The sequence below is a fragment of the Aspergillus luchuensis genome, chromosome 2 (assembly GCF_016861625.1).
Source record: "Aspergillus luchuensis IFO 4308 DNA, chromosome 2, nearly complete sequence".
NCBI classification, from domain to species: domain Eukaryota; kingdom Fungi; phylum Ascomycota; class Eurotiomycetes; order Eurotiales; family Aspergillaceae; genus Aspergillus; species Aspergillus luchuensis.
Genome location: NC_054850.1, coordinates 339,977 through 362,890, shown reverse-complemented (window position 1 = coordinate 362,890; position 22,914 = coordinate 339,977). Strand labels below are relative to the sequence as shown.

Sequence of the window (22,914 nt, the reverse complement as noted above, 5' to 3'; positions counted from 1 at the left end):
AACACTCTCTCTTGTGCGGCTAACACTGCCGTAGTCTTTCGTAGTCGGTGTTTGGGTGGCATGGCTTGGGGAGGGACCCCCGGTCATTCGTTCGCGCTAACTTATATTCCACCCACGAGACTAGCTCGCCAGTCTCTGAGACTAAACATTGGCCAGTTCAGGGGGTGATTGATAGTTCATATACTAAGTAGATCCTATTGTTACATCACTCTGTTCACCCTCATTATAGCAAGTACAGATCAGTAGAGATAAATGATATATATAGAAGCATCGTGCCTAAACTATGAATAGAAAGAACAATAGATTTTTAGACTACATAGAAGCGCATCCAATCACAACGGATGTAGACGCTGCATATCACATCTTCTAGTATTTTCATTATTACATGATTTCATTCTGATTGCTATCAATCACATACAGCCTTTTCCGGAGAAGAGAAAAGAAGTAGTATATAGGTCAGAAACATTGTACATAAAAAGTAATGTGTCGTTCATTTCCATTTCCATATGAGAAAAGAAATCCCACTCCTCTCATTCCGGCATACCTTAGATAAAAAAAGATTGAGACATGGTTGTCATCCTCCTTTGTTCACTTCCACTGTCCAGAGTTTCCAGTTCGTTTACTGAAATCGATGTTTTAGAAAGTGCAACAGCCTTCTCAATGGACGGTAAATCAGTGCTATAGGCTGTTGGCAATGTCAAGACGCCTATTCGACCGGCATATTGCCGTAAGGGTACATTTAAGCCTTGTTAGGAACGTGAGCCTTGGGGACAGCACCGGTGCCGGCACGGGTGATGGCGGCCTCACGGGCACCGCTGAGACCATACTGGCTGGGGATACCCTCAACACGGTGGGTGGAGTTGATGTTCTTAACGAGGGTAAGCTGCCAGCAGGTAGCACCACCCTGGCGGGAGGTGATGGTGGAGTAAGCCAAGAAGTATTCCCAGATCTGGAAGTAGTCATATGTTAGTATCGTCCTGTCGTATACACTGAACGGGGGTTGGAGAACTCACTCTGAACCATCTCTTGCCGTACTTGGCCTCAACCTTGTCACGGTTGCCCATCCAGTTCCGGTACCAGCGCCACAAGGTAGCAGAGTAGTGAACACCAATAGTGTCAATGGCCTTGATTTCGAATCCAGCAGCCTCCAGTCTGTCAACGACGAAGCCAAGGGGAGTGCTAGCGTCAGCGCCAGGGAAGATGTATTTGTTCATGAAAAGACCCCAGATGAGATCCTCGTACTGCCAAGACTTGCGCAGACCAGCGATCTGCAGGAAGAAGACACCATCGTCGTCCAGCATGTCGTAGACCTGAGAGAGGAAGGAAGTGAAGTGACGGACACCGACGTGCTCGGCCATCTCAAGGCAAGTGATCTTCTTGTAACCGCCATCAACCCGAGGAGCGTCACGGTAGTCAAGGCACAGGATACGGCTCTGAGACTCATCAACACCGGCATTGCGGAGACCCTTGTTACCCCAAGCAGTCTGGTTGCGACCCAAGGTGATACCAGTGACCTGAGCGCCATAGTGAACCGAAGCATACTTGGCCAGAGTACCCCAGCCACAACCGAGATCAAGGACAGTGTCACCGGGCTTAACGCCAATCTTTTCGCAGACCACAGCCAGCTTGTTGTCCTGCAGTTCCTCCAGAGTCTCTTCCTTGTTGGGGTCGCTGATGATACCGGAAGTGTAGATCATACGGGGGCCCAAGAACCAAGCGTAGAAGTCGTCACCGCGGTCGTAGTGGTCACGAACCTGCTCCTCATCTAACCAAAGTCGCTTGAGTCAGCACGAAACCCCCACCACCGGGCCAAATGTAGTTAATTAAACACGTACCTTGGGAGCGGGTGTGCATCAGCATCTCGGGGATGAAACCGAAGAGGAAGTGCTTGTAGAGACCCATGGTGAAGCGGAAGTTGGCCCAGTCGTGTCTGAACTCCAGAGCCTCCAGGGCATCACACTTGAAGTCCACCTCGCCATTGAAGTACTTCTCGTAGAAGACCTCCATGGGAATCTTGCTCTTGCCACGGTAGGCAGTACGATCATGCTCGCTGTGGAAGTTCAGGTAGTACTCGACGGGGCGACCAGCATACTTGGCCTTTTCATTCTTGCGGGGAGAGATGGAAGAGGCGATGGACCAGAAGCCCATCAGAATGGGGACGGTGGTGAAGATGGCGAAGAAGATGGTGGTGTAGAAACCACCACCGATCTGGCGGGCGAGATACCATGGGACAAGGATGAGGAGAGCGAAGAGGAGGGTGTTGGAGAAGCTATCGCTACCCTGAGAATCCGCGGGGACGGGGGCATTTTTGATGGCCGGATACTAGCAAAAAACAGCAGAAGATTAGCTTACTGACATTGCGAATTGAATTGACCCATTCCTGTTCCGAAAAGTAGGTGTCAAGAACCCTGGAGGAGCTCTTCAGGAGCTGTTCATGTGCTACAACTAACTCACCGAGGTAGTCCGCACACCGCAATCGTCGGCGGGAGTAGTGCAGGAGGCGGGTGGAGTTTCAATGAACTCGAAGTCCTCTGGGGACTCGGGATGGATATTCGTCATGGCGGAGGAGACGAATTGTCGAGAGGGAGAGGGGGAGGGGGAGGGAGAGGGAGGAGGAGAGGTGGGAGGAGAAAGAGAAGGGGAAGAGGAGAGGGAATTGGAGAAAAGAGGGAAGAACAGGATTGCTTGTGAGGCGGGAGCGAGTGGATTATTGCTTGAGCAACTGATCAACCGCCAGGGTTCGGAAGACTGCGCCTAAGCAAAGAACATGAGAACTTCCTCCTCTCGTTCTGTAATTGGTCTACTAATTTTATCGAGTGATGCTACAGGGGTTTGAACAGGCATTCGTTATATTTATCTGGGTGATAACATGATGATAAAAGTAACTGAACCACCACTACATGAACACTCCTGCAGCAGCAGCAGCTTTTGCTGTAAGGCTGGGAGAAGAAGTGTTGATTGCTTGGACAAGTTTCCAAGGATTGATTCTAGACGAAGTGGTCCAGTCCAACTGGGTCTCGCCCGGGAGGACAAGCGGTGAGCGTCGCATAGATTAGTTAGTTAGTAGTATCGATTAATTAGTAGTTGGTAGTTAGTTATATTGGGGCTCTCTCTCTCTCTTCTCTCTTTCTTGCGTCAAGTGCCAAAAAGCACTCCTCACAACCGAAGGTCCTTTATTTGGCTGATTGCAAACCGACCTAGAACAGGAACAACCTTCTCACGTTCCGCGGTCGGGGACCAGGACACCTCCTAACCAGTTACTATCTTTATAAACGATCTCAACTTCCCCATCCAAGGTTGGCATTCGGTCTTTTCCTCGGGTCTGAAACCCAACTGCGGTGCGTGGCCCCTTTTGCTTGGTCCAGTGGGCTTAGTCATGGGCGTTGCAAGTGAAGTTGCCCCTTAAAGCAGCTTAATCAATTGAGCCATCAAACGGTTAGCCTGGGAGGGAACCACTGTTTGAGGGCCGGCAACACCCACTACAGGAGGGTCCATTACGAATATTCTGGCTATTAATCATACAGCCCAATTTCATGCTCAAATAGGGACAAGCCCCACGCCGGGGTCTTCCGTGGGACTCGTCAAGTCATAACAGGATAACACTGTAACCCCCATCGTAAATAGATACATCATAACTTTCTAGAACGCCCCCCCCCCTTTCAAGTCCCGTGCTCCATCTCGCTGCCTCCGTGAGGTTTCTTTTTCCATGACTGTTCTTGCCAGTCAGGAAAAGAATACTTACACGTTGGCGAGTGCAACGAAACATGGAAGACACATAAAAGTAAACCGGGAAACCAAAGAACACCACTCAACTACCAATAACATGAACCCATAAAATCCCATATAATACGCCGGAAGTAGACCTCTGTATTCGCCTTGGTTCTTCACACATCTCACGTCACAGCGTTAATTGAAAGTTCTGAGCTTCTTCATCTTCATCAAATGTCGGAAGCCCCTCCGCATTCTCCAAGTCTAGCCCAATCGTGTCGGCGATCAATGGTGGAGTTCCACAGGGCTGCAGATAGGTATCGGGTGATAGTATTCCTTGGGGGACTGTCTCCAGCTCTGTTGGACTGGCCGTCCTGCCATGTAACTTGGTCGACACTTCCCGGCCCCTACTATATCCCACCGTCGTTTGGGAAGTTGCAGCAGCGGCCGTTTGACGCATAATCGATGGATTGGTCGGTTCTCTTGGTTTTTTAGACGGGAACAAGGCAGAAGTAACCCTAGGCTTGGCCGAAACAGCCGGTCTGGTGCGTGGAACAGAACGCTGTGTCCCGGACAAGGCAGCAGCAGCATCACGAGCTCGGATGGTGGAGATATTGCTGGTATGTTTCGTCTTGTTGTTGGCCGCTCTCGTTCGTGAACGCGTTTGAATTTGGCGTTGAGTAGCGTCCGCTGCAGGCGGCTCCTCAATTGGAACGGTCTCGTATGTTTCTTCGAAGCCAATGCTCTCGACTTGCTTTCGAATCATTTCCTCAACCATTCTGTCGCAAGCAGCTGAATCTTCTTGAAATTTCCGCTCGCGTTTAGTGAGCCCATCGGGGCCAACCTCATTATCACCATACACACTTTCCAGTCCTAAGGCGAGATTTTTGGGCTGGAATTGCGGAAAGGTGGTATCATAAGTGACATCGTCCGGGATGTCAGGAAGATCTGCGATAAGTCAGACACAACGAGCCCCTTGATATCTCTGCGAGAACCCCGCGAAAGGACTACTGACCTTTGGGCTTAGGGGGCATATACTCAATGTCAGGGACATCATCTTCTACCGGTTTCGCCTGGACCTCTGGCTGACTTGGCTCTACAAAGGGAGCAAATTTCTTCGCTCTCTGCGTAGAACCTCTTTTGATGGTCCTGTCAGGCTTCACCGTCCCTCCAGGAGGGGCTGGCGTCTGCAATCCCCTGGCTTTGGCATTTGTCGTCTTCATGCCGAGAGGGGCACGCTGACGAGGATCTGCTGCAAAGTGTGTTAGTCTCATGAATAGCGAATAGCAAGGATCAAGTCATGCGACTTGAACATGGTCGTAGATTCCCATTACGTACCCGCCGGAGTGATGAAGGCATTTTTCGTGGTCAAGTTGATATTCTCCTTCTGTTTACCCCCCTTCACGGTTTTCTTCCCAAAAGCCAGCGGATCGTTCTCATCATTCTTCAAAGGGACTTTAAATGGCGTTTTTGGTACTCGAGCGCCGGGGGTCTTGGGTTGCAAATGTCTCACGCCTTGATTGAGTGGTTTCGACGCGGCAACGGTCTGGTGAGAGTGGACCAGGTTTTCTTGGTCGCGTACAGCCAACATGGTGGCAGTTATGTATTCACACGGCTCATTCAACGAGCGAAGATCGATTGGCGTAGGTTATACTGGAGGTCGGAGCTAAAGGTGCTGGAAGCGGCGCGTCAGCACTGAAGGAAGGAGAGCGGAGCTTGTCGACATGGTTCTAGATGCAGCGTCACGCAACCGAGATGTTTTCGTGGCGGTTGCCCGTGGAGACAATACAACTGACTGTATTCCGTAACACCGGGACGGTAAAGTATCAGCCACAGCAACTGTGGCACTGCCCATCCAGGGGGGGCGATGGCATCCCCTACCATACCAAAAATGGATCGGGCCCAACCACTAGTCGCGGCTGACCGCCAGGCCAGGCAAGAAAGTCAACCTTACCTGAAAGGCCCTCCTCCACTTCTCTTCCTTTCTCCCTTAAACCCAAAACCCATTTGTCCTTTTGACTACTTGCTTCCCTACTGCATCTCTGTCTGGTTTATCGCTGAGCGAAAGCCGTCCCGCATCCCCAACCCATCGAAACATCTACTTTCTACCATACATATTCCCCGTTCCTTCACTGCAAATAACTGCCCAACATGGATAAGATCAAGGAGGTGAGATTCCTTTCCCTTCCCCTCCCCCTGTTGGCGGGGTAGCTTCTAAGCTGCCTGGAACTGCAACATGCACCACCACATGCGTTCTTATGTCTCCCACCGCATCACTCATTATGATCCATCTATCTTCATTACCACAAACAGAAATGTGTAAATAAACTGGAAATATCCGAAGACTGACCACCATGATTCTAGAGAATGAACAACCTCCGCCTCGAGGCCGAGGAGGCCCAGGAGAAGGTTGAGGAGCTTAAGAGCAAGGTCAAGACGCTGGAGCAGGAGAACCTCGCCAAGGAGCAGGAGATCACATCCCTCAACCACCGGAACCAACTTCTGGAGGGTGAGGTCGAGAAGCTCGAGACCGCTCTTAAGGAGGCCAAGGATTCTGCCAACCAGAGCGCTCAGCACGATACTCAGAACGAGGCTCTCCAGCGCCGTCTGCAACTTCTGGAAGAAGAGGCCGAGGATGCTGACCGGAACCTCCGGGAGACCAACGAGAAGTACGTTTATTTCCCATTTCCGCCCCCTCCCCGCACCGCATTTCTTACGTGTCCGCAACGGAGCAACACATATACTGACTATGCTCGTGCTCTAGGCTCCGCCAAACCGACGTCAAGGCTGGCCACTACGAACGCAAGGTGCAGGCTCTCGAAGCGTCCCGTGACCAGTGGGAGAGCAAGTACGAGGAGATGGCAAAGAAATACGCCGAGTTGCAGAAGGATCTGCACGACCTCGAGGTCTCCATCAGCAATGTTTAAAAAGGAGATGGCGCCGAGGCCCGGAAGATGCTGGATTTCAGCCTTTTCCCCAAATATACTTTTACCTTTGCTTTCTTTTCCTGCACATCACAGTCTGATCTATATGTCCTGTCTGCAGGGAGACGGATTTTAGCTGTATCTTTTTTTCGTCGTGTCATCTAGCTGGCTTCATCCGCATCATCAACCGGTCTCTCCGCTCGTCCCCGTGACCTTGTTTAACCTTTTATTGTTTACCATATTAGTCATTGTGAAGGTACATAGAGCATATTTAATTGGGAGCGCCCCTCTTCTGGCTTCTGTATTCTCATCCGTATGCTGGTTCATAAATGTGCTGTGCTGTGTTGTATAGGACTGGATATTATGAGCGGTCTCGTCGAGCCTGGGCTTTCCTCGATTTCGCCGCGCGCTCCTTCACCCTCGTAAGCTTGCGTTCCTCTTTAGACTCGTAGCGGAACTTCTTCTTCTTTTTTTTCGGCTTGTTATCGGTCTTCTTTTTCGTCTTCTCGCCGGCCGCGGTTGATTTGGTGTCCGGTGCAGGTTTCGTCTCCGTCTGCTCCTCTTCCTCGTCGTCCGACTCATTGCCTGCCGATCGCAGTAGGCCTTCCCTGGAAGGATCCATTTCTTCCACTGTGACCGTCGTGTACTTGTCTTCGTCTATGTATTCGGCCTCGTAATCCACGGCTGGGGGTTCTTCGAACCCTTCCCATTCCTGGTCGTCTTCATCACCACTTCCCGAACTCGAGTTGTCCTCATCACTGTCCTCTTCCTTCAATCTCTTGAGTTGTTTTTTATGTTCCTCGATAGCGCGCTGGAATTCTGCGGTTCGCTCTTCGCGGATCTAGATTGCAAGCAAAATTAGTTCCGGTGCAATTAAGCAACCTGATCGCCGGCGAATAGACATACCCTTTTGCGCTCCTCACGCTTCAGTTCACGGGCCTTCTGCTCGGCCACCTCTTGTGCATGTTTAATGCGTTGTTGTTTGCGCTTGCGAAAGCCTGTGAGAAACTGCTGGCGATCGGCAGCGTCGAAGGTAACTTCTTCGACTTTGCTGGCCACCTTTCTCCTTTTCGCTGCTGGCCCCATGTTTGTATATATGCGACAATTCGAATGAATCGTCTAAAATTATGGAAGAAGTGATGTTGTTCTCTGAGGCGGGGATTTTTAGTTCAGGGAAAAATTTCCAAAACGGCCGCATTGCCAGAACGTCACGGCCGGGGAGACAAGTCGAGCTAAGCCGTGCCGGTGGTTGGCTCGACCGCCTCCGAGCCGTCGTCGGCCAATCCACCAGCCTGGCTCCAACATCATCATTCATTCCTCCCGGAGGTTCTCTAGATAGCCGTCCGCTCGTCTGATAGCTACCCCCCTATTTCACCACCATGCGTTTGGGAACCTTTTCGCTGCTCGCTCTGGGAGCGACGACGGCGAACGCAATCCGCGACACCTCTCCCTTTTTCCTAGCATCGACCTCCCAGTATGCGTGACACTTGCTCGATTGCGGGACTCCCATAGCATGTCCCAGCTAACTAGCTTCTACAGGATCCCTTCTACGTCGGCACAGCTGCGGACTGCTCCCGCTATCTTAGAAGATCTATCCACGGGGCTGAGTGGCTGCCCTTCCGACTACTATGTTATTGCTTCTCAGCCCGGTGTGCACAGCACCGACTTCGCTACTCGCCAGTCCGCACCGCGTCTTGGTGGGAAGATGACGGGGAAGGACAAGAACATCCGGACAAAGACGATTGTGAATGAAGTTGTGGGCGAGATAGAGGCGAAGGATGTCCAGAAGTTGCTCGAGAAGGAGTGCGGGGCTGAATCGACCGTGATGGACGCTTCCTGTAGGTGCTCACTTGTGTATGAGTGGTCGATTGATGAAGGACATGACTGACAGCAAATGATTAGCTGATTCTCACTCTGCCGACTTCGATGCGGAGTCCCGCATCATCGTTGTTGACTTGCCTGTCCTGCCTGCGGGACATGATCGGAAGAAGCAGCTTTCGAACAACGGTTGGTGGCCCACACGTCTATACTACTCCCGCAGAGATGCTTATTGTTTTTGTAGATGGCTTGCTCTTCAATGTCATTGACCGGCTCCCGGAGTCCAAGGGCTACACGATCCTTTACGTCACTTCCCCGAGGGAACTTGAAGACACCGGTTCCGATTTCTACCAAGCGGAACAGGATCCCCTTCACATGGACCTCAAGCGCGACTACTCTGCTCATGACAGTCAATCTTCGTCCAACAAGACTCTTTTCCAGGAATACCAGTTCTTTACACCCGGTATGTAGACCGAAACCAAGCCACCGCAAGACTTAATCTGACCGTCAACAGGCATTTGGATGGGACTTCTCGCGACCCTGGTGTTCCTGATGATCTTCTATGTCGGACTGTCTGCTCTTTTGAGCTTGGAGGTTCCCTATGCAGCATTCGAGAAGGACACATCGGCCGCTGTGCAGAAGAAGCAGCAGTGATTAGCGGTTGTTCTTCCAGATTCGTGTCATTAGTCTTGCTTCTTCTTTGCATAACTTGCTATATTATGAATAGGCTGTATATCAGCGAAGCGGCGTTTGCTTATTTGTGGAATCTATCATATTGTACGAGTGAAAGTGGCACCCAAGTAGGTATCGTTTGGGCGTCGAGGTAGATATCTAACCATCGAACATGATTGATGACGAATCCTAGAATGTCTCACATTTAGAGTTAATAATTAAGGGAATGGCCCAATAGCCTGAACTTACCTCGCCGCTAAGAATAACTTGGGTATCACGTGGGCCATAGTGTGGAAGCCTCAGGCCGGCCGAGGATGGCACGGGGCAACCACCGCTTGGCTGTCAAAGACCTCGTCTTTGCTCGCTCTCTTCATGCTCATCGCTCGCTTTGGGGGGTCCTCAAGACACGGATTAACCGCACAGCGGCTGTCGCTGTAGTCCCTCGTTTGGCTGTCTGCCCTACCTCGGTGATCACCGTCTTACCCTTGCATCCATCGCTTGTTGACCCTCTTGTTTTGGGTGGAGACCGATATTAAGTCCCGCCCGCCTGCCTGGAGACACCCGCTATCCATGCAATCAATCTACGACCAGAGACATCCGATTCAGTTCTTGTTTTGCTGACGATTTCGGATCCCTCTTGACTATGAAGTTGCGTCTCTTGCATCAACTCTAATTGCACCGGTCATTGCTGGTTCTACGAACTCTCGTTATCACTCGATCTGATACGTACCCAGGAGTCTATATCAACCATGGTAGCCCTGTCGGTGGGCCTCTCAAGGGCCCGCCAGCCTTCATTCATACTCCTTCTATTGTTTATCATTGTCTTTGTCGCGCAAGTTTCAGTCGCTCAGGATTCCACTACCGACGACTCTACAACCACTGCCGCCACAACGGCGGACACATCTTCAACTACGGACTCTGCGACAACCTCGTCAGATGACAGTACTACCACTTCAGCTGCCACCACGACGGACTCATCGTCTAGCTCAACGACAGATGCTTCGTCCACGTCAACTGACTCAAGCTCTTCTTCTTCCTCTTCCTCAACCAGTGGCTATCCCATCGTCACTGTTCCACCCACGGCCGATGCACCGTACATGCAGAAGTCGAAGATCCCCGAGGGGACTCTATTCATCGTTGTCGGGGCTGTCCTTGGTGCCATTGGATTCGCTATTCTGGCCTGGCGCGCCCTCGTAGCCTGGTCAGTCAACCGTTCCGTTCGTCAAGCCGCCATGGTTCGGTCATCCGAAACCAAAGGACTGCTTCGCACCAAGAAGCGAAGATCTCGCTCTAGGAGATCAAGCTCCGGACCAGGTGTCACCCTCGAGAAGCTGGGTGGTGGAGGGCATCATCACCACCGTCACAGCCACCGACACCATAGGTCACCTTCCACAAAGACCCCCAGCTCGAATAGCGCGCTGTTCTTTTCGCCCACCGCCGGAATGCATCGCAGCAGCAGCAGTAACAGGCGGTCTGCCTATCTCCCTGCAGGCTACTACAACACCGGCAGTGCAGCGCCTCCTCGGACTCACGAAGCACGCTTTTCGGCGGCCGATCTACCAGGCATGGGACCACAGTCGCAGGGTTATACGAGGGCCAAAACAGCCCCTAGCCCTCCTGAATCACCAGGCCTATCCCCAGCAGCCAACGAACAGGACACGACGCCCCGTCGTAGTGCCAGACGGTCCCGCGCAGAAGGCCCTTCTACCAGCAGCGTGAATCTCTCCTCTCCTCCTCAGGGTCGCACACCAAGCGCATATCTGGAAGATTTGTTCGATAACCACAATACGCCTCAGAACAGACATTGATATGACCTATCTATGCTGTTGTACGAGCGACGATTTCTCATTATTTTCTTCATTTCCATTATTTCCTTTACCGTGTTGTATATTTCGCATCTCTTCCATTATACAGATCTCTTATCTTGAACTTCTTTTCCTGCTTATATGTTTATTACTGTATTGTATATTTTATTCTATCATTTTTCTATTATGTCAGCTAAGCCCCTTTCACGATCAACGAGCATTTATCTAGTGATTTATTGTTCTACCTTTCTATCATTATTTATTCCTTCCATTCAGCGTCCATGCTATCACTGTAACTACCTCCACTAGTGAAAGAAAAGCAAGCAACTTATTAATAATCACCATTAGTATTACCGATTAAAGCGAGTGCACTGTCCACGACAGCCCCGATTATCATACTATCCAGCACTATGACCAACCCGCAGTCTTTCCTCCACCCCCAAACAGTACCAAAACGAGTGGTACTACTAGGTACCCAATACATAATGAAAGAGAAAAGCTACTACAACGAAAGGAATGAAAGGAACCCGAAGAGAGAGTGGCAAAGAAGAAAAAAAAGAGGGAGTATAAGATATAGGAAATAAAGAAAAGAAACAAAACAGACTGAGGATTTATACTATACGTTTTAGCGTATACGAAACAACACATGAACTGCTCCGCAACACTCCCTTTCCCTTTGTTTCCTGCCCAATATAATATGATACAGACGCCTCTCCGCCTCCCAGTAGAAAAATGGAAAAAAAGAAGAGAAGAAGAAAATAAGTATAGGTGTGTGTGTGTGTGTATAGAACAGACAAGTGTATAGTAAGAGGAACGGAACCAAGCCAATCCAAATCAAATCAAGTTTGAAAAAAGTAAATGGGCCGGATGGGCTCTAGACGCACCAAGCCAAACCAAGAAAAGGGTGGAAGGCAGGAGATAAAAGGCAGAAGGAAGAAAGATGTTCTTACATACGTAATCACAATAACGATGAATGCTGGCTACAATGTTGGATACACAAAAGTCATGTCAGTTTATAGAGGAATGGGCGAGAAGCCTTGTCTAGAAAGATGCGGCAAGGTTGTATAAGTTCAGTCTGCGTCCAATTTGCCGCCGAACTCGCCAAGGAGAATATCGTCGGGGGCAGGACCGCGGCTGTTTCGGACTGTTTTCGGTGCCACGAGTCAGTTGAAGGTGGCACGGTAACGTGCTTGTGTGATGGATGGGTGACTTACTCCACTCGGCCTCGACGCGGAGGAAAACCCACATCCAACGACGGGCGACCTCGGAGAACATGAGTATAAAAATTCCAAACTCGGTCTCACTCATCCAGACAAATCCCGGCACGTATCTAGAGAGCCAGGAGAAACGGATGGCCAGATCAATGATGATCGCGAGGTAGTATTGTCGGTTGGCGAAGTAGCGATGGCGGCGCAGTCCGTATGGGTGTTCGTGACTGTGGCGTGCCGAAGAGAAGAGGGTCAAATCCCAATCCTTGGTGACATCCCAGTAGAAGGAGTATGCGGAGTTGATGAATGTAAAGAAAAACCTGTAACAGAGGAAGCGCGGTTAGACAGAGCCACTCGCAGAAGGCAGGAAAGAGCAGTCGAGCACGTACAAGAGCCGCGAAAGGCTCATCTCACTGTAGCCGTAAAAGTCTAGAGGGTTGTAGTTCTTTAATTTGGCTGCCAGGATGATAACCGGGAACGCGGTGGCGTATTTCAGGGCGTTAGCCAAGTGCTGGCCACCCTGGCTGCCTGCGACTTGACTACGCTGGGTAGCCCGACGCACACGCAAGTATTCGATGAGACATTGGCGAAGTCGGATAATACTGGGAAAAGCGATGATCAAGGGAACGACGTAATCGTTCGTGCGACACTTGCGGGTGGGTTTGGACGTGCTGGAGACGTCCGTGGTAAAGAACATGCAGAAGGTAACAACCAAGTCCGCGAGGACTCTCGAATAGCTTGTCAGAGCATCTGCCAGCAGAATATCCCCGAATTTGCCATCTTGTGCTTCCGCCAGACCTCCAAGACTGATGCGCTTCAAAGTCATGAAGAACCGATATCGGCCCGAGCGCGCGATTCGGTAGAAGGGCAAGATGAGGATAAATAGTCCAATGAAGAAGTATGATTGCGGAATGAACTCCACCGCTTCGACGCGTTCTGCAGAGCCATGGGTGGCAGGCCAGAAGATAAGGAGGGAGACGACGAGCGGGATGGTCAGGATAGTGGCCAACTGGTATGTCGAGGCATAATGCGGGCGTTGACTGGAGGATTGTCGAGCAGGGTATTTAATGAGGGCAGGGACATCCTAAGAAGAAGCCAGTCAGCGAATGTATATAACTATAGACAAAAGAAGGTGTAAGGGAAGGGGGATGAAGAGGGAGAGGGAGGGGCATCACCCACAATATTGGCCTTTAGGAGGTACTGCAGATTAGCACCCCAACCCCAGAAACCTATCGATAACGAAATGTCAGCCAAATGAAATGCCGGGGATTAGAGGAGGGGGGCGATCATCCAAGGGGTAGCATACCAGCCAGCAGTATCACCGCCACGCGATAGGGGAAGGGGAGGAAGAGACTGAAGCGATCCAATTGAGCATGTTGATCGACACCCATATTCCATTGAAGAGACGGCGGCGCCGGGAATTCAGCACCAGAGGGAGACCGAGAGGGAGATTCGGAAGTGACTCGAGGGAGGCTCGAGGCACGGAGCCAGTAGTGAAGAGTATGTAGCGACAGTGACTGATCAGGCGAAGGGGGGAGAGGGGGGTTGGAGGGGGGGGAGATCAAGGAGCGACTCGGGGTGAGGTTTGACGACCACAAAGGGCACTCAAATCATGACCAGCGAAGCAGTTTAAGCAGCGGGAAGTGAAGAAGCTCAGGGACCGCCGGTTTCAGGTCGGCTTTCCACTTTGGACGGGGCCCAGCGGCTCCGCGCGGCTTTCCGGCTTGTAACGACGCGCACTGGTCCCGCTTTGGGTCTAGCCTGGCCTCTTTGGGACTTGACCCTTAGCACGTGAGTTGAGTCATGTGATAGGGGTCACGTTGCGGCTGTCTAGAGCATCACGTGAGTATTACCGAGGCACTGGCGATACTCCTCCGCCTTTCGGGGATCCGCCGTTGCATGCCGGCGCTGCTATACAATTCCACGCGCCTTATCTCCCTCCCTCTCTTTCTTTCTCCATCTCTATCCGGCCATGATAGCTGTCTCAACGAGGGAATAGCTCTCTCCCCACAGTATCTCCGCATTTCTTCTTCAACTCTCCACCTCTCGCACTCTCCCACTTCCCTCACAATGGCCGACGAAGATCTCTCCCTAACTACCTCCGCTCCGACACCGTCCGTCTCTCCCTCGGCCCATTTCTACCCTTTCGCTACCTCCCCAGATATCATTCGGTCGCATGAAAAGGATGTCTTCATGACAGGGAGCTTGACAAGCCAAGCCCATTCAATTGTTCGCTCTCTCCGCGGAGCTCGCTATGCACACACCCACTCCGATGCCATCAAACACCTAACCGAGATCCTCTACTTTGCCTTGACCACCTTCATCGGAAACCGGACCCTAGGAGAAGAATACTGCGACTTGGTCCAACTAGAAGACGACACCCTTCAGCTCCCTTCTCTTCCCAGACGAGCCGGGTACATCCTCAGCAGTATCCTGCTGCCCTGGACGCTGCAGCGAATTCTCCCCGCTTTCCGACAACGACTGCGATCGAAGCTGGAACGCAGTATCGCTCGACAACAATTCAAAGCATCCCAAGCCAAGAAGACAACAGTGGAGCAAGCCAAGGACAACAAGTCATCTAAGAAAACGTCCTTCTTCACGAAACTCCGGATCCAGAAATACATCCTCGAGCATCTGGACTCCATCACGTCGCTGTCACCCATATACGCCGTTAGCATCGCAACGTTCTATTTCACGGGCGCTTACTATCATCTCTCGAAGCGGTTCTCGGGCCTGCGGTATGTCTTCACGAAGAAGGTAGAGGAGGGTGAACAACGGGTTGGTTATGAAGTCTTGGGTGTGCTGCTTGTCTTGCAGATCGCTGTTCAGGGAATCCTGCACATCAAGAAGGTTGGGGCCGACTTAGGACAGGAAAATGAAGATACTGGACTTGAAGCAGATGCCGGTATGAAACAGTATGGGGGCTCCTTGATACCGTCACTCGAGAATCCCTCCTCGCTTCCTCTCCTTCCGGCTTCTGCTGCCCGGTACGATTTCTCGGAAGACTCCCATGCGATCCCGTGGATCCCTGAAGGACAGCAGCGCAAATGTACGCTCTGTCTGGAGTTGTTCAAAGATCCGAGTGTCACGACCTGTGGACATGTCTTTTGTTGGACGTGTGTGCGGGACTGGGTACGGGAGAAGCCGGAGTGCCCGCTTTGTCGACAGGAAGTGCTCTTGTCGAAAGTGCTGCCCTTGAGGGGATGATTTTGATGGTTTTATGACTTTACAGCGCTGTTTATATACATGTCTGGACTGTATCATGCTTTCTTGTCTATAATTATACCCCATTCATTTTAGAGGCAATTACTTTGGCAGTCTCGATTGTAAATGACTCTGATTTTCTATTCAGTTTCTGATGAAAATGTTGTATATATTGATGATTCTAGCAAGGGTATCATTTCATGTTCTAGTTCTGAGATCTATATAGATCCGATAGTCAAAGTCTAGGGCCCTGAAATCTGGTCATTTCAACCACAGAGGATATATCACGTCGCTCTATGTTTAAACCAGGCAGCAACTGACCTGGTTCATCGCGGGAGTTTGCATATGCTGTGGCAACCACTGTACCGTTAATCTGTCTCAAGCAAGCCATTAAGGCTTAACCACTTCGACATCATCAGGGACCGTCGTCACAGTCGGCTCCTGCACAATACGAATAGGCAGATCCAGATCCGCATGAGCAGGTAAAGGTGGTCGAGGATCGAGGGCTTTCCGCTTCGCATCCATAGTATCAAACAAGCAGATACAAGCATACGAATCGGATGCAGCATCTACACATACACTCATTATTCATGTGTCGGCACCAGGGGCGGGCGAATAGAACTTACATTGCACCTGGCGATAACTCAAAGAGACCGTCCAATCACTGCACCTCACATCTTCCGCTTTCTCCAACGGAAGCCCCAGGTGCTCCTCCACCTGCTCACTGAGATTGACAGGTCGTTTGTTAATCAGTTTCGGGTTACTCTGACAGTATTTGACCAGTTTATGGAGATGGCTAAGCTCGAAGATCCCGTGCGCATCGATCTTAAGGTACTTGCGGAGACGCGTGCAGTCTGCTTTGATTGATACTCCGAGCTTCGTGATGTCTGGAGATTCGATGATTTGTTTGAGAGATGGAGGGACGAGGTCGCTGAGTTTTCGGCCTGGTCTAAAGAGCGCGACGTGGAAGAGAGCGATTCGCTCCCTGTTTGCGACTTGGATCAGGGATACGTTGTCTTGGATGCTGTTCCAGGCGGAGGCCTGCGCTTTCCATTCCATGTCGAAGCCGAGGATCTTGTCGTTTAGGAAGAGTTGCGCGACGTCTTCGCTGCTTTTGAGTGTTTTGCAGTAGTGGACGATGATGTTTTTGCCTTCGGGGCTTTTGAGCATGGTGTGGCTCCAGAACTTGGGTGTTGGGGGATCCTCGGCGGGTGTGAGGACCGGTTTTGATTCTCCTGCTGGGTGGTTTTCTGAGGCAGACTCATCTATGTCATTGTTGCTTGCACTCAGTGTTTCTGACTTGGCTAGTAATACTGGTGATTCTGGTGTCTGGAGTTCTCCGACGTCTTTACTGTCGATTATATGCTCAATCATTGGTCGCAGGACTGTATTCGAGCTATAGCATCTTTCTTGTGCTGGAAATGGATAGGTTATATGTCTGTGGCTATTAGAAACGGCATTTTGGCGACACGTATATGGAGAGGTCTGATTGCAAAGTGTCGTGTCGCTGGCCTGTGAAGGCCGGGGTTTAAGTTCGCAGGACCGACTGTCGATCCTGGAAGAGACATGCCTTGTTCCAGGTAGGCTCTGTAGAATGTCTTTCTCATTTTTGCTCGAGCTGGAACGTGGAGAGCAGCTACTACTATTCAGAGCAGAGTACGGCCTGTTTATTGAGCCATTCAGCGTCATATGCTGAATCAAGGCGCACGACCTGCGCAGCAACCTTGAGCGAGTGGCTGTCATGGCAGCCTGGTTTTGCATTGTGCGTATGCACATATATCCATTGGTCGAGCTAACACATATATAAGAATTTGTTCAGTCATAAACGGGGTAGAAATACCAAGACATAGCTGCGTCGCGGAGAGCCATCATAGTAGACCAGATCAAAAGAAGTAAAAAGTGACGCTTGCCGCCGGCTTCTATCACCGCCACCGGTCTTTATAGATCGCGTCAAGTCTTACAAGTCACGCAAAGCACACTGACTGAAAGAAGTCCATAATAGAATATAGAATCATAACAATCTGCTCAATTAATATATCATGTAGGATTTCAGCAGCCTTGAACCGACAAAGCGACAGGGCGTACCTGAAAATCACACCCGATGAAGCGGAGTGGGATTGTAGATCTGATTGGGGGAGGCCATCCGGGCCGGATAAACTCTGCCACCGGGGCCCGCCAAGATTGTGTGGATGGAATCATTCCAGCATCCGTTCGTCAGTCCGCCCGCTTCATTTTCTATATCAGATCTAGGCAAGGGGCTCCTGTTTCCACCTAGAAGAAAAACAGTAAGTTGTCTATGGGTATAGATTGCATATCTTGGGGGATATATGCTGAGTTGGAAGTAGCTGCTTAATAACCTAATCAATCCACAATGGCGTCACAACTTCTTCCTCTTGGTAAATGACCCTGTCAGAAGCCGTGTATACATGGCGTACTTGTGATGATCTGCTTATTAACATGCGCGACAGAATTGATCGACAAGTGTGTCGGATCCAGGATATGGGTCATCATGAAGAACGACAAAGGTCTGCATGAACATCTCCCTGCGGGGGAGGGGCAGACGATAAGCTAGATAGCTAACATGCATTCAGAATTCGCCGGAACGCTGCTTGGATTCGATGACTACGTCAGTAAGTATTTCTCCTGTCGTGGTGTACGATGTGCGTGAACTGACCTGCTGCAGACATGGTTCTGGAAGACGTGACTGAGTTGTAAGCCCCCTTATCAGCAAGCTATCTGGATGGAAATCTCCTATCTCTGAGGCTCTCCTTCCCTTAGCTATCACTCTGTGTGTGAAGCAAAGAACCATTGCTAAACATGCGACAGCGATTACTCCGGCTCTCAAGTGAAACTCCCCAAGATTCTGTTGAACGGAAACAACGTCTGCATGGTATGTCTTCAGCCATACCTTGTGTTACTGATTATGCTCCAGACTGACAGTATCTATTATTCAGTTGATCCCCGGTGGTGAGGGACCCGTCGGTAGCTCTTAGGTCATGATATCCACGATTCTTCTTGTTTGATATGTCAAAATGGTAATAGAATGAACGCTCATGATTGAGATAGACAGTAGTAATGATGAAGTTTACTTCAGACAAATCCTGGCTACTAAGGTCTTGAGATCTACAGATGCAACTTGATGTAGTTTTATTCAACAGGGCATAGTAGTTTCCTTCATACATTCTATCTGAAATCGAGCTCTTGCTACTGTTCCTCATCCTAACAATATCAAGTTTACACATCACGTGGAAGAAGCATAACTCCATTCATAATCATTCATATATCGCCACATATTACCGTGCTTACACTCCGAGACTACATGCTCAGGTACAGCCCTATGCAACATAGCCTATGCTGCAAGCAGCCTCACGCAGGTACCGGTCAGGGGCTCCTGGACCAAACACCAAACATATTATCGTGCAGGGGTCAATGGAAAAGGAAACACATACTAGGACGTATAAATTTTATAAACTACCACCTAAAGAAGCCACATACCCTATACATACTACTTCTACTACAGAAGGAGCCTCTTTCCAGTAAGGAACAAGCGCACAAGGAGAACTCCTATTCACAATATCTCCTATAGAATGCACCTTCGCTACGACTTTCCTATTTAGAACAACAGCGTATCAAAAGGCTGTGTAGCAATGGCTATGCAATATGAGGTAGATCTGTACTACATTTGCCAATTCACTATGTACTGTACATAACAGGCTCAACAGTAGTGACGTAGAAAACTCGCGGAAGGGCAAGAACCTGAAGTGAAGTAGCAGCTCTAAACCTAAATATGCCGCGGTACTTCTTCTCTTACCTGCGTAGCAAATAAGAGCCACCTAATTAGCTATTCACTACTACTAGATGAAATGAGTAGTAGTGCCTAAATAGGCATTATACTTGACATTCAGTCCCTCTCTACTAAATTCCAGAATATATCCCTCCAAACCCAAACCCAAACCCCAACCGACTCCAACCCCACACGACGACCACCACCACAATCCCAAATCAAACCCGCCAACGTCGCATCAACCCAACCTACCAAAGCTAAATAGGACTACCCCAGACTTTCCCCCACCCCCAGACCCAAGGCTGGTCAAATGTATGTCGGGGTAAAACATACATAATCTTACATGAGACAATGACAGGTACTTTGATATTTTGCGGGGTTGAAAAGGACTGAAGACAGAGAAAAGCGGGAATGAATTGAATCTGTTATGTAACAGAATCTCTTCCCCGCAAAAAAATAAAAAAGTGGGCGAGGCTAGTCAGTCAGCTGAGAAGTTTATACCCTCATCTAACTTTAATTTTTACTTACATACAAAAACGTATGTTAGTAAGTTTGTCGGACTTATTCGAGACGGATTTGAGCCGTGGTTTGATTATGGGAGTTGATGTTACGTAGATACTTTCTTGACCTTGACTTTCTTTTTGCTTTTGTGAGGTGCAAATTATGGGGTTTTTGTTTTAGTGTCGGATGGATGGGGGTTGGATTGCGGGGTTTGGGTTTTCTTGCTTGGTTCTGCCGAGGGACGGGAGGGATACTTACTACGTACTACTAGTTGTGTCGGGAATCAGAAAAGAGAGTATTTTGACAAATGTTGTATTGGGACTTTTGTGTATCTTACTTATTAGTATGCATATGTCAATAATGGTTGATTCTAGATGCATTCGTATAGTTCTGCGGCGTGATTATGCCCCTGGATAACAGCCTACACAGTAGTAGTAATAACTCCATCAATATCTGGCTGGATTCGCTGCCTGTGCAGTAAGGGGCATTTTCAAAACAACAGAGCAAAAGCGCATAGACCTAGTCTAGAGCAGCTAGCACAGCCTGATTCTATTCTTCGATCAGTAATTTGAACGTTGACCTCGGTATCAGCGCTAGGCTCCATTTCCAGCTAGCTGGCTCTGTCTCCAGTAAGCTCTTCCTGCACGTAACCGGACCGGTCGCACAGCTGGGCAACCCCAGCGCTTCATTTGCTGGCAGCTGCAAGTCGCTTGACCAAACAAAACGTTGTAGATCTTTTGCTCGGACTGACACCACCGGGCCGGTGTGTGAGTACACGTACTTCTGGACGGAGGCACAGATTGTTCGTGCTAGTAGTGGAGATTCTCCGCTTCTTTACAGGTGCTGATATGCATGATCTTGGGTGATACTTGGTACTCTTCTCTCGAGTCTCTTCAGCTGACTATGAAGATGTGCTGCGGTTTTTGCTTTTCCTAGCCTTGCGATGGGTATGTTGATCATAAATCCTTCCCACTCTGAACAGCTCACAACTCTGAGAAGGGGGATTCCGCAGTATAACACAGCCTGTTATGAAACTACCATGGCAGGGCTGCATGTCGGAGCATTCGCAGCAACCAGAGCGATAGCTCAAACGGAGCGGCGGCCCAGGCGTCAGGCTACCACATGTAGCTTCGAAGCACAGTAGCACCACATTTCACATGGCCACATGGCTCACACGGCTGTACTTTGCCCGAAGCTATCCCCAATATTGCCATCGGTGTCTGACATGTCATGTGAAAGAAGTGAGCCATAAATTGATTCTCTCTATCTGTGTGGAATGGATGGCACCACCCACTCAAGAGGCAAAATCAACGAACAAAAGAAAAAAAAGAAGCTCCGCAAGAGGCAAATAAACAAACCCGTTGGCGTTAAAGGATGACCTGACTACGAACCACGGATGGGGCTTATACGAGCCGGCGATATCCGACCTTGCCACTAATTAGTAGAATCTGGAATCCTGATTGAAGGGCTCCGTAGGGGAGTACTAGACTAAGCAGCAATTCGGATATCCTGATTCAACGTTCCTCGAGGGAGGAGGGCGTGGGCTTAGCCTTGCAGGACTCGTCGGGCTATCGCGCCGCAAAGAAACTCCAACTGGCTTCTATCGGTCTTCCATGGGTTCAGTCCCTCCTCCCCCTGCTACCCTAGCAGCGACGCGACGGGACGAACGAGCGGGTGGTAATTGTGTAGTGCGAAAGCTTAGAGGCCCGATCGATCAGGAGAACCGAAGCCAAATGACAGGACGACGTTCCAGAATTCAGCCAGGTTTGGAATAAGCAAGGGGTGGTAGCCAGTCATATTTTCCAACCGGACATTCCTTCGGGATCCTTGAGGAACAGGAATACAAAGTATCACGATGTGGAAAATGGAAAGAGAAGTTGGTAAAGGGTGGCAAGAGGTGGCACAACTAGTAGTTACTGTAGTTACCTTTTGCTTCGTTGAGGTGTGCGAGATGAACTCCTGAGTACTTAGTTACTGCACTTACTGTCAGTGGTTCTCTGTATATTTCGTTACCCTGTTCTTAATTTGCGCCATCATGACACAGGCATCAGGAGTGATGTACCTGAGCGCGGCTGTATAACATAGTGGCCCTAAATGGATATTGCACTTGTTGATCACGTAGGGAGTAGCGACGGACAACGACGGAGGAGACTACTACTAGGGAGGCTATTGGGGGAGTGGATAATGTCTTGATAGGCAGAAAATGAACTCATCGAACCGACCGCAACGAGGGCTTATCAACATCCCTGCATGCGCGGCCTGATTGGTCCCAACCCCGGCCGCGTAAATTCTGTGGGTTGCGGAGATGATTTAGTTTTGGCCTGCGCCTGCCAGCCCGTTGATTGCGTTTCCTTCTAGTAACTTTGGAGGGCTCTCTTAATTCTCGCAGGGCCCCTTTTTGTACTAGAAGCAGGAGAAGAGGGGGGTTGGAGTATTTCCTACGAGGTCTAAATCACCTTAGTTAAAGCATATGTTGCAGGAGAGTTGTTCGTAGTAGTGTAGATAATTTCCCCTGTAGGTTACGCGTTAGCTTAGATAGTACTAGTAAGGACCAACTTGTCATAATTCGGGCAGAGGCGGGACACGTGGATTATGATAGGCGGCAGCGGACGGATTCCTACTGTGGGATAATACGAGATGCTAAGAGGATAGACTACTACCTTCCATGCAGTGTACATGGATGCCAAGCACAAATCTGATACTCAGGAGTAGAGTAGTGCAATCAGATTGAAATAGAAAGCGAAAAGAAGCAAAGATTGACTACGAATTATTATGTACGTGGTTTTGGCCCCCGATGAGACACTACTAGGGGGGTGGGAAGGTGCCATGATAATAAGATAAGTAAGGAAGCGAAACGGTTAGCTGGGGGAGAAGCAGAGATAAGGTGAGGTACAAAGTGACACTACTATGACCACCGGAGATAAGGGTGGATTTGTTTGGGGCGGGTCTCCACCCCAGAACGGAACCCTGGGGTCCATGGACCGCAGGAAGCCAAGATAGCCCGATAGATAGCAGATAGCAGTCCTACTGGGTATCACCACATCCCTGAAACTCAGCTCATACACAGGATTAGTATGATTGTGAACCATGAACCATGATGGCAGGAAATAATGCCCATCTCCTGCTTTGTCGCTTTGGAATCACACGATTAACCTACTGGGTAGTAGACAGTGGTATTGGTTCGGAAATAAACGAGCTTAGTGGCGTGGAAACCTTAAATCATGAAAATGCTACCTTCTTCCGTCACTGATGATGAGGTGATTTTCAATTCCATTATTATTTCCCCGGGT

At 49.8% G+C, this 22,914-nt stretch overlaps 10 protein-coding genes across 10 annotated transcripts; 5 read left to right on the top strand and 5 right to left on the bottom strand.

The window, feature by feature from the left end:
• Positions 1-739: 739 nt before the first annotated feature.
• MT2 (putative cyclopropane-fatty-acyl-phospholipid synthase) lies at positions 740-2,559 on the bottom strand (the record flags this gene model as incomplete). The annotated part of the gene is made up of 4 exons (XM_041684814.1): positions 740-949; positions 1,014-1,765; positions 1,836-2,322; positions 2,455-2,559. 4 exons carry the CDS (start codon positions 2,557-2,559, stop codon positions 740-742), a joined length of 1,554 nt encoding a protein of 517 aa, XP_041538960.1.
• Positions 2,560-3,898: 1,339 nt separating this feature from the next.
• AKAW2_20133S (uncharacterized protein) lies at positions 3,899-5,299 on the bottom strand (the record flags this gene model as incomplete). The annotated part of the gene is made up of 3 exons (XM_041684812.1): positions 3,899-4,656; positions 4,724-4,960; positions 5,047-5,299. 3 exons carry the CDS (start codon positions 5,297-5,299, stop codon positions 3,899-3,901), a joined length of 1,248 nt encoding a protein of 415 aa, XP_041538959.1.
• A 560-nt stretch (positions 5,300-5,859) lies between these two features.
• Positions 5,860-6,635, top strand: AKAW2_20132A (tropomyosin; the record flags this gene model as incomplete). The annotated part of the gene is made up of 3 exons (XM_041684811.1): positions 5,860-5,877; positions 6,073-6,377; positions 6,473-6,635. 3 exons carry the CDS (start codon positions 5,860-5,862, stop codon positions 6,633-6,635), a joined length of 486 nt encoding a protein of 161 aa, XP_041538958.1.
• A 358-nt stretch (positions 6,636-6,993) lies between these two features.
• Positions 6,994-7,718, bottom strand: AKAW2_20131S (rRNA-processing protein RRP17; the record flags this gene model as incomplete). The annotated part of the gene is made up of 2 exons (XM_041684810.1): positions 6,994-7,473; positions 7,539-7,718. 2 exons carry the CDS (start codon positions 7,716-7,718, stop codon positions 6,994-6,996), a joined length of 660 nt encoding a protein of 219 aa, XP_041538957.1.
• Positions 7,719-8,011: 293 nt separating this feature from the next.
• AKAW2_20130A (Ac45/VOA1 transmembrane domain-containing protein) lies at positions 8,012-9,104 on the top strand (the record flags this gene model as incomplete). The annotated part of the gene is made up of 5 exons (XM_041684809.1): positions 8,012-8,106; positions 8,172-8,470; positions 8,535-8,639; positions 8,695-8,913; positions 8,965-9,104. 5 exons carry the CDS (start codon positions 8,012-8,014, stop codon positions 9,102-9,104), a joined length of 858 nt encoding a protein of 285 aa, XP_041538956.1.
• A 767-nt stretch (positions 9,105-9,871) lies between these two features.
• Positions 9,872-10,930, top strand: AKAW2_20129A (uncharacterized protein; the record flags this gene model as incomplete). Its single annotated transcript, XM_041684808.1, has 1 exon — positions 9,872-10,930. The coding sequence occupies one exon, from the start codon at positions 9,872-9,874 to the stop codon at positions 10,928-10,930; it is 1,059 nt and encodes a 352-aa protein (XP_041538955.1).
• A 1,067-nt stretch (positions 10,931-11,997) lies between these two features.
• On the bottom strand, positions 11,998-13,526 carry ERD1 (EXS domain-containing protein; the record flags this gene model as incomplete). The annotated part of the gene is made up of 5 exons (XM_041684807.1): positions 11,998-12,071; positions 12,142-12,455; positions 12,525-13,219; positions 13,315-13,364; positions 13,442-13,526. The coding sequence occupies 5 exons, from the start codon at positions 13,524-13,526 to the stop codon at positions 11,998-12,000; spliced, it is 1,218 nt and encodes a 405-aa protein (XP_041538954.1).
• Positions 13,527-14,205: 679 nt separating this feature from the next.
• Positions 14,206-15,342, top strand: pex10 (ubiquitin-protein ligase peroxin 10; the record flags this gene model as incomplete). Its single annotated transcript, XM_041684806.1, has 1 exon — positions 14,206-15,342. One exon carries the CDS (start codon positions 14,206-14,208, stop codon positions 15,340-15,342), a length of 1,137 nt encoding a protein of 378 aa, XP_041538953.1.
• A 387-nt stretch (positions 15,343-15,729) lies between these two features.
• Positions 15,730-17,211, bottom strand: AKAW2_20126S (3'-5' exonuclease; the record flags this gene model as incomplete). The annotated part of the gene is made up of 3 exons (XM_041684805.1): positions 15,730-15,908; positions 15,966-17,131; positions 17,180-17,211. The coding sequence occupies 3 exons, from the start codon at positions 17,209-17,211 to the stop codon at positions 15,730-15,732; spliced, it is 1,377 nt and encodes a 458-aa protein (XP_041538952.1).
• Positions 17,212-17,710: 499 nt separating this feature from the next.
• On the top strand, positions 17,711-18,332 carry LSM5 (RNA-binding protein LSM5; the record flags this gene model as incomplete). Its single annotated transcript, XM_041684804.1, has 6 exons — positions 17,711-17,735; positions 17,808-17,864; positions 17,931-17,969; positions 18,023-18,050; positions 18,166-18,229; positions 18,294-18,332. The coding sequence occupies 6 exons, from the start codon at positions 17,711-17,713 to the stop codon at positions 18,330-18,332; spliced, it is 252 nt and encodes an 83-aa protein (XP_041538951.1).
• Positions 18,333-22,914: the final 4,582 nt, after the last annotated feature.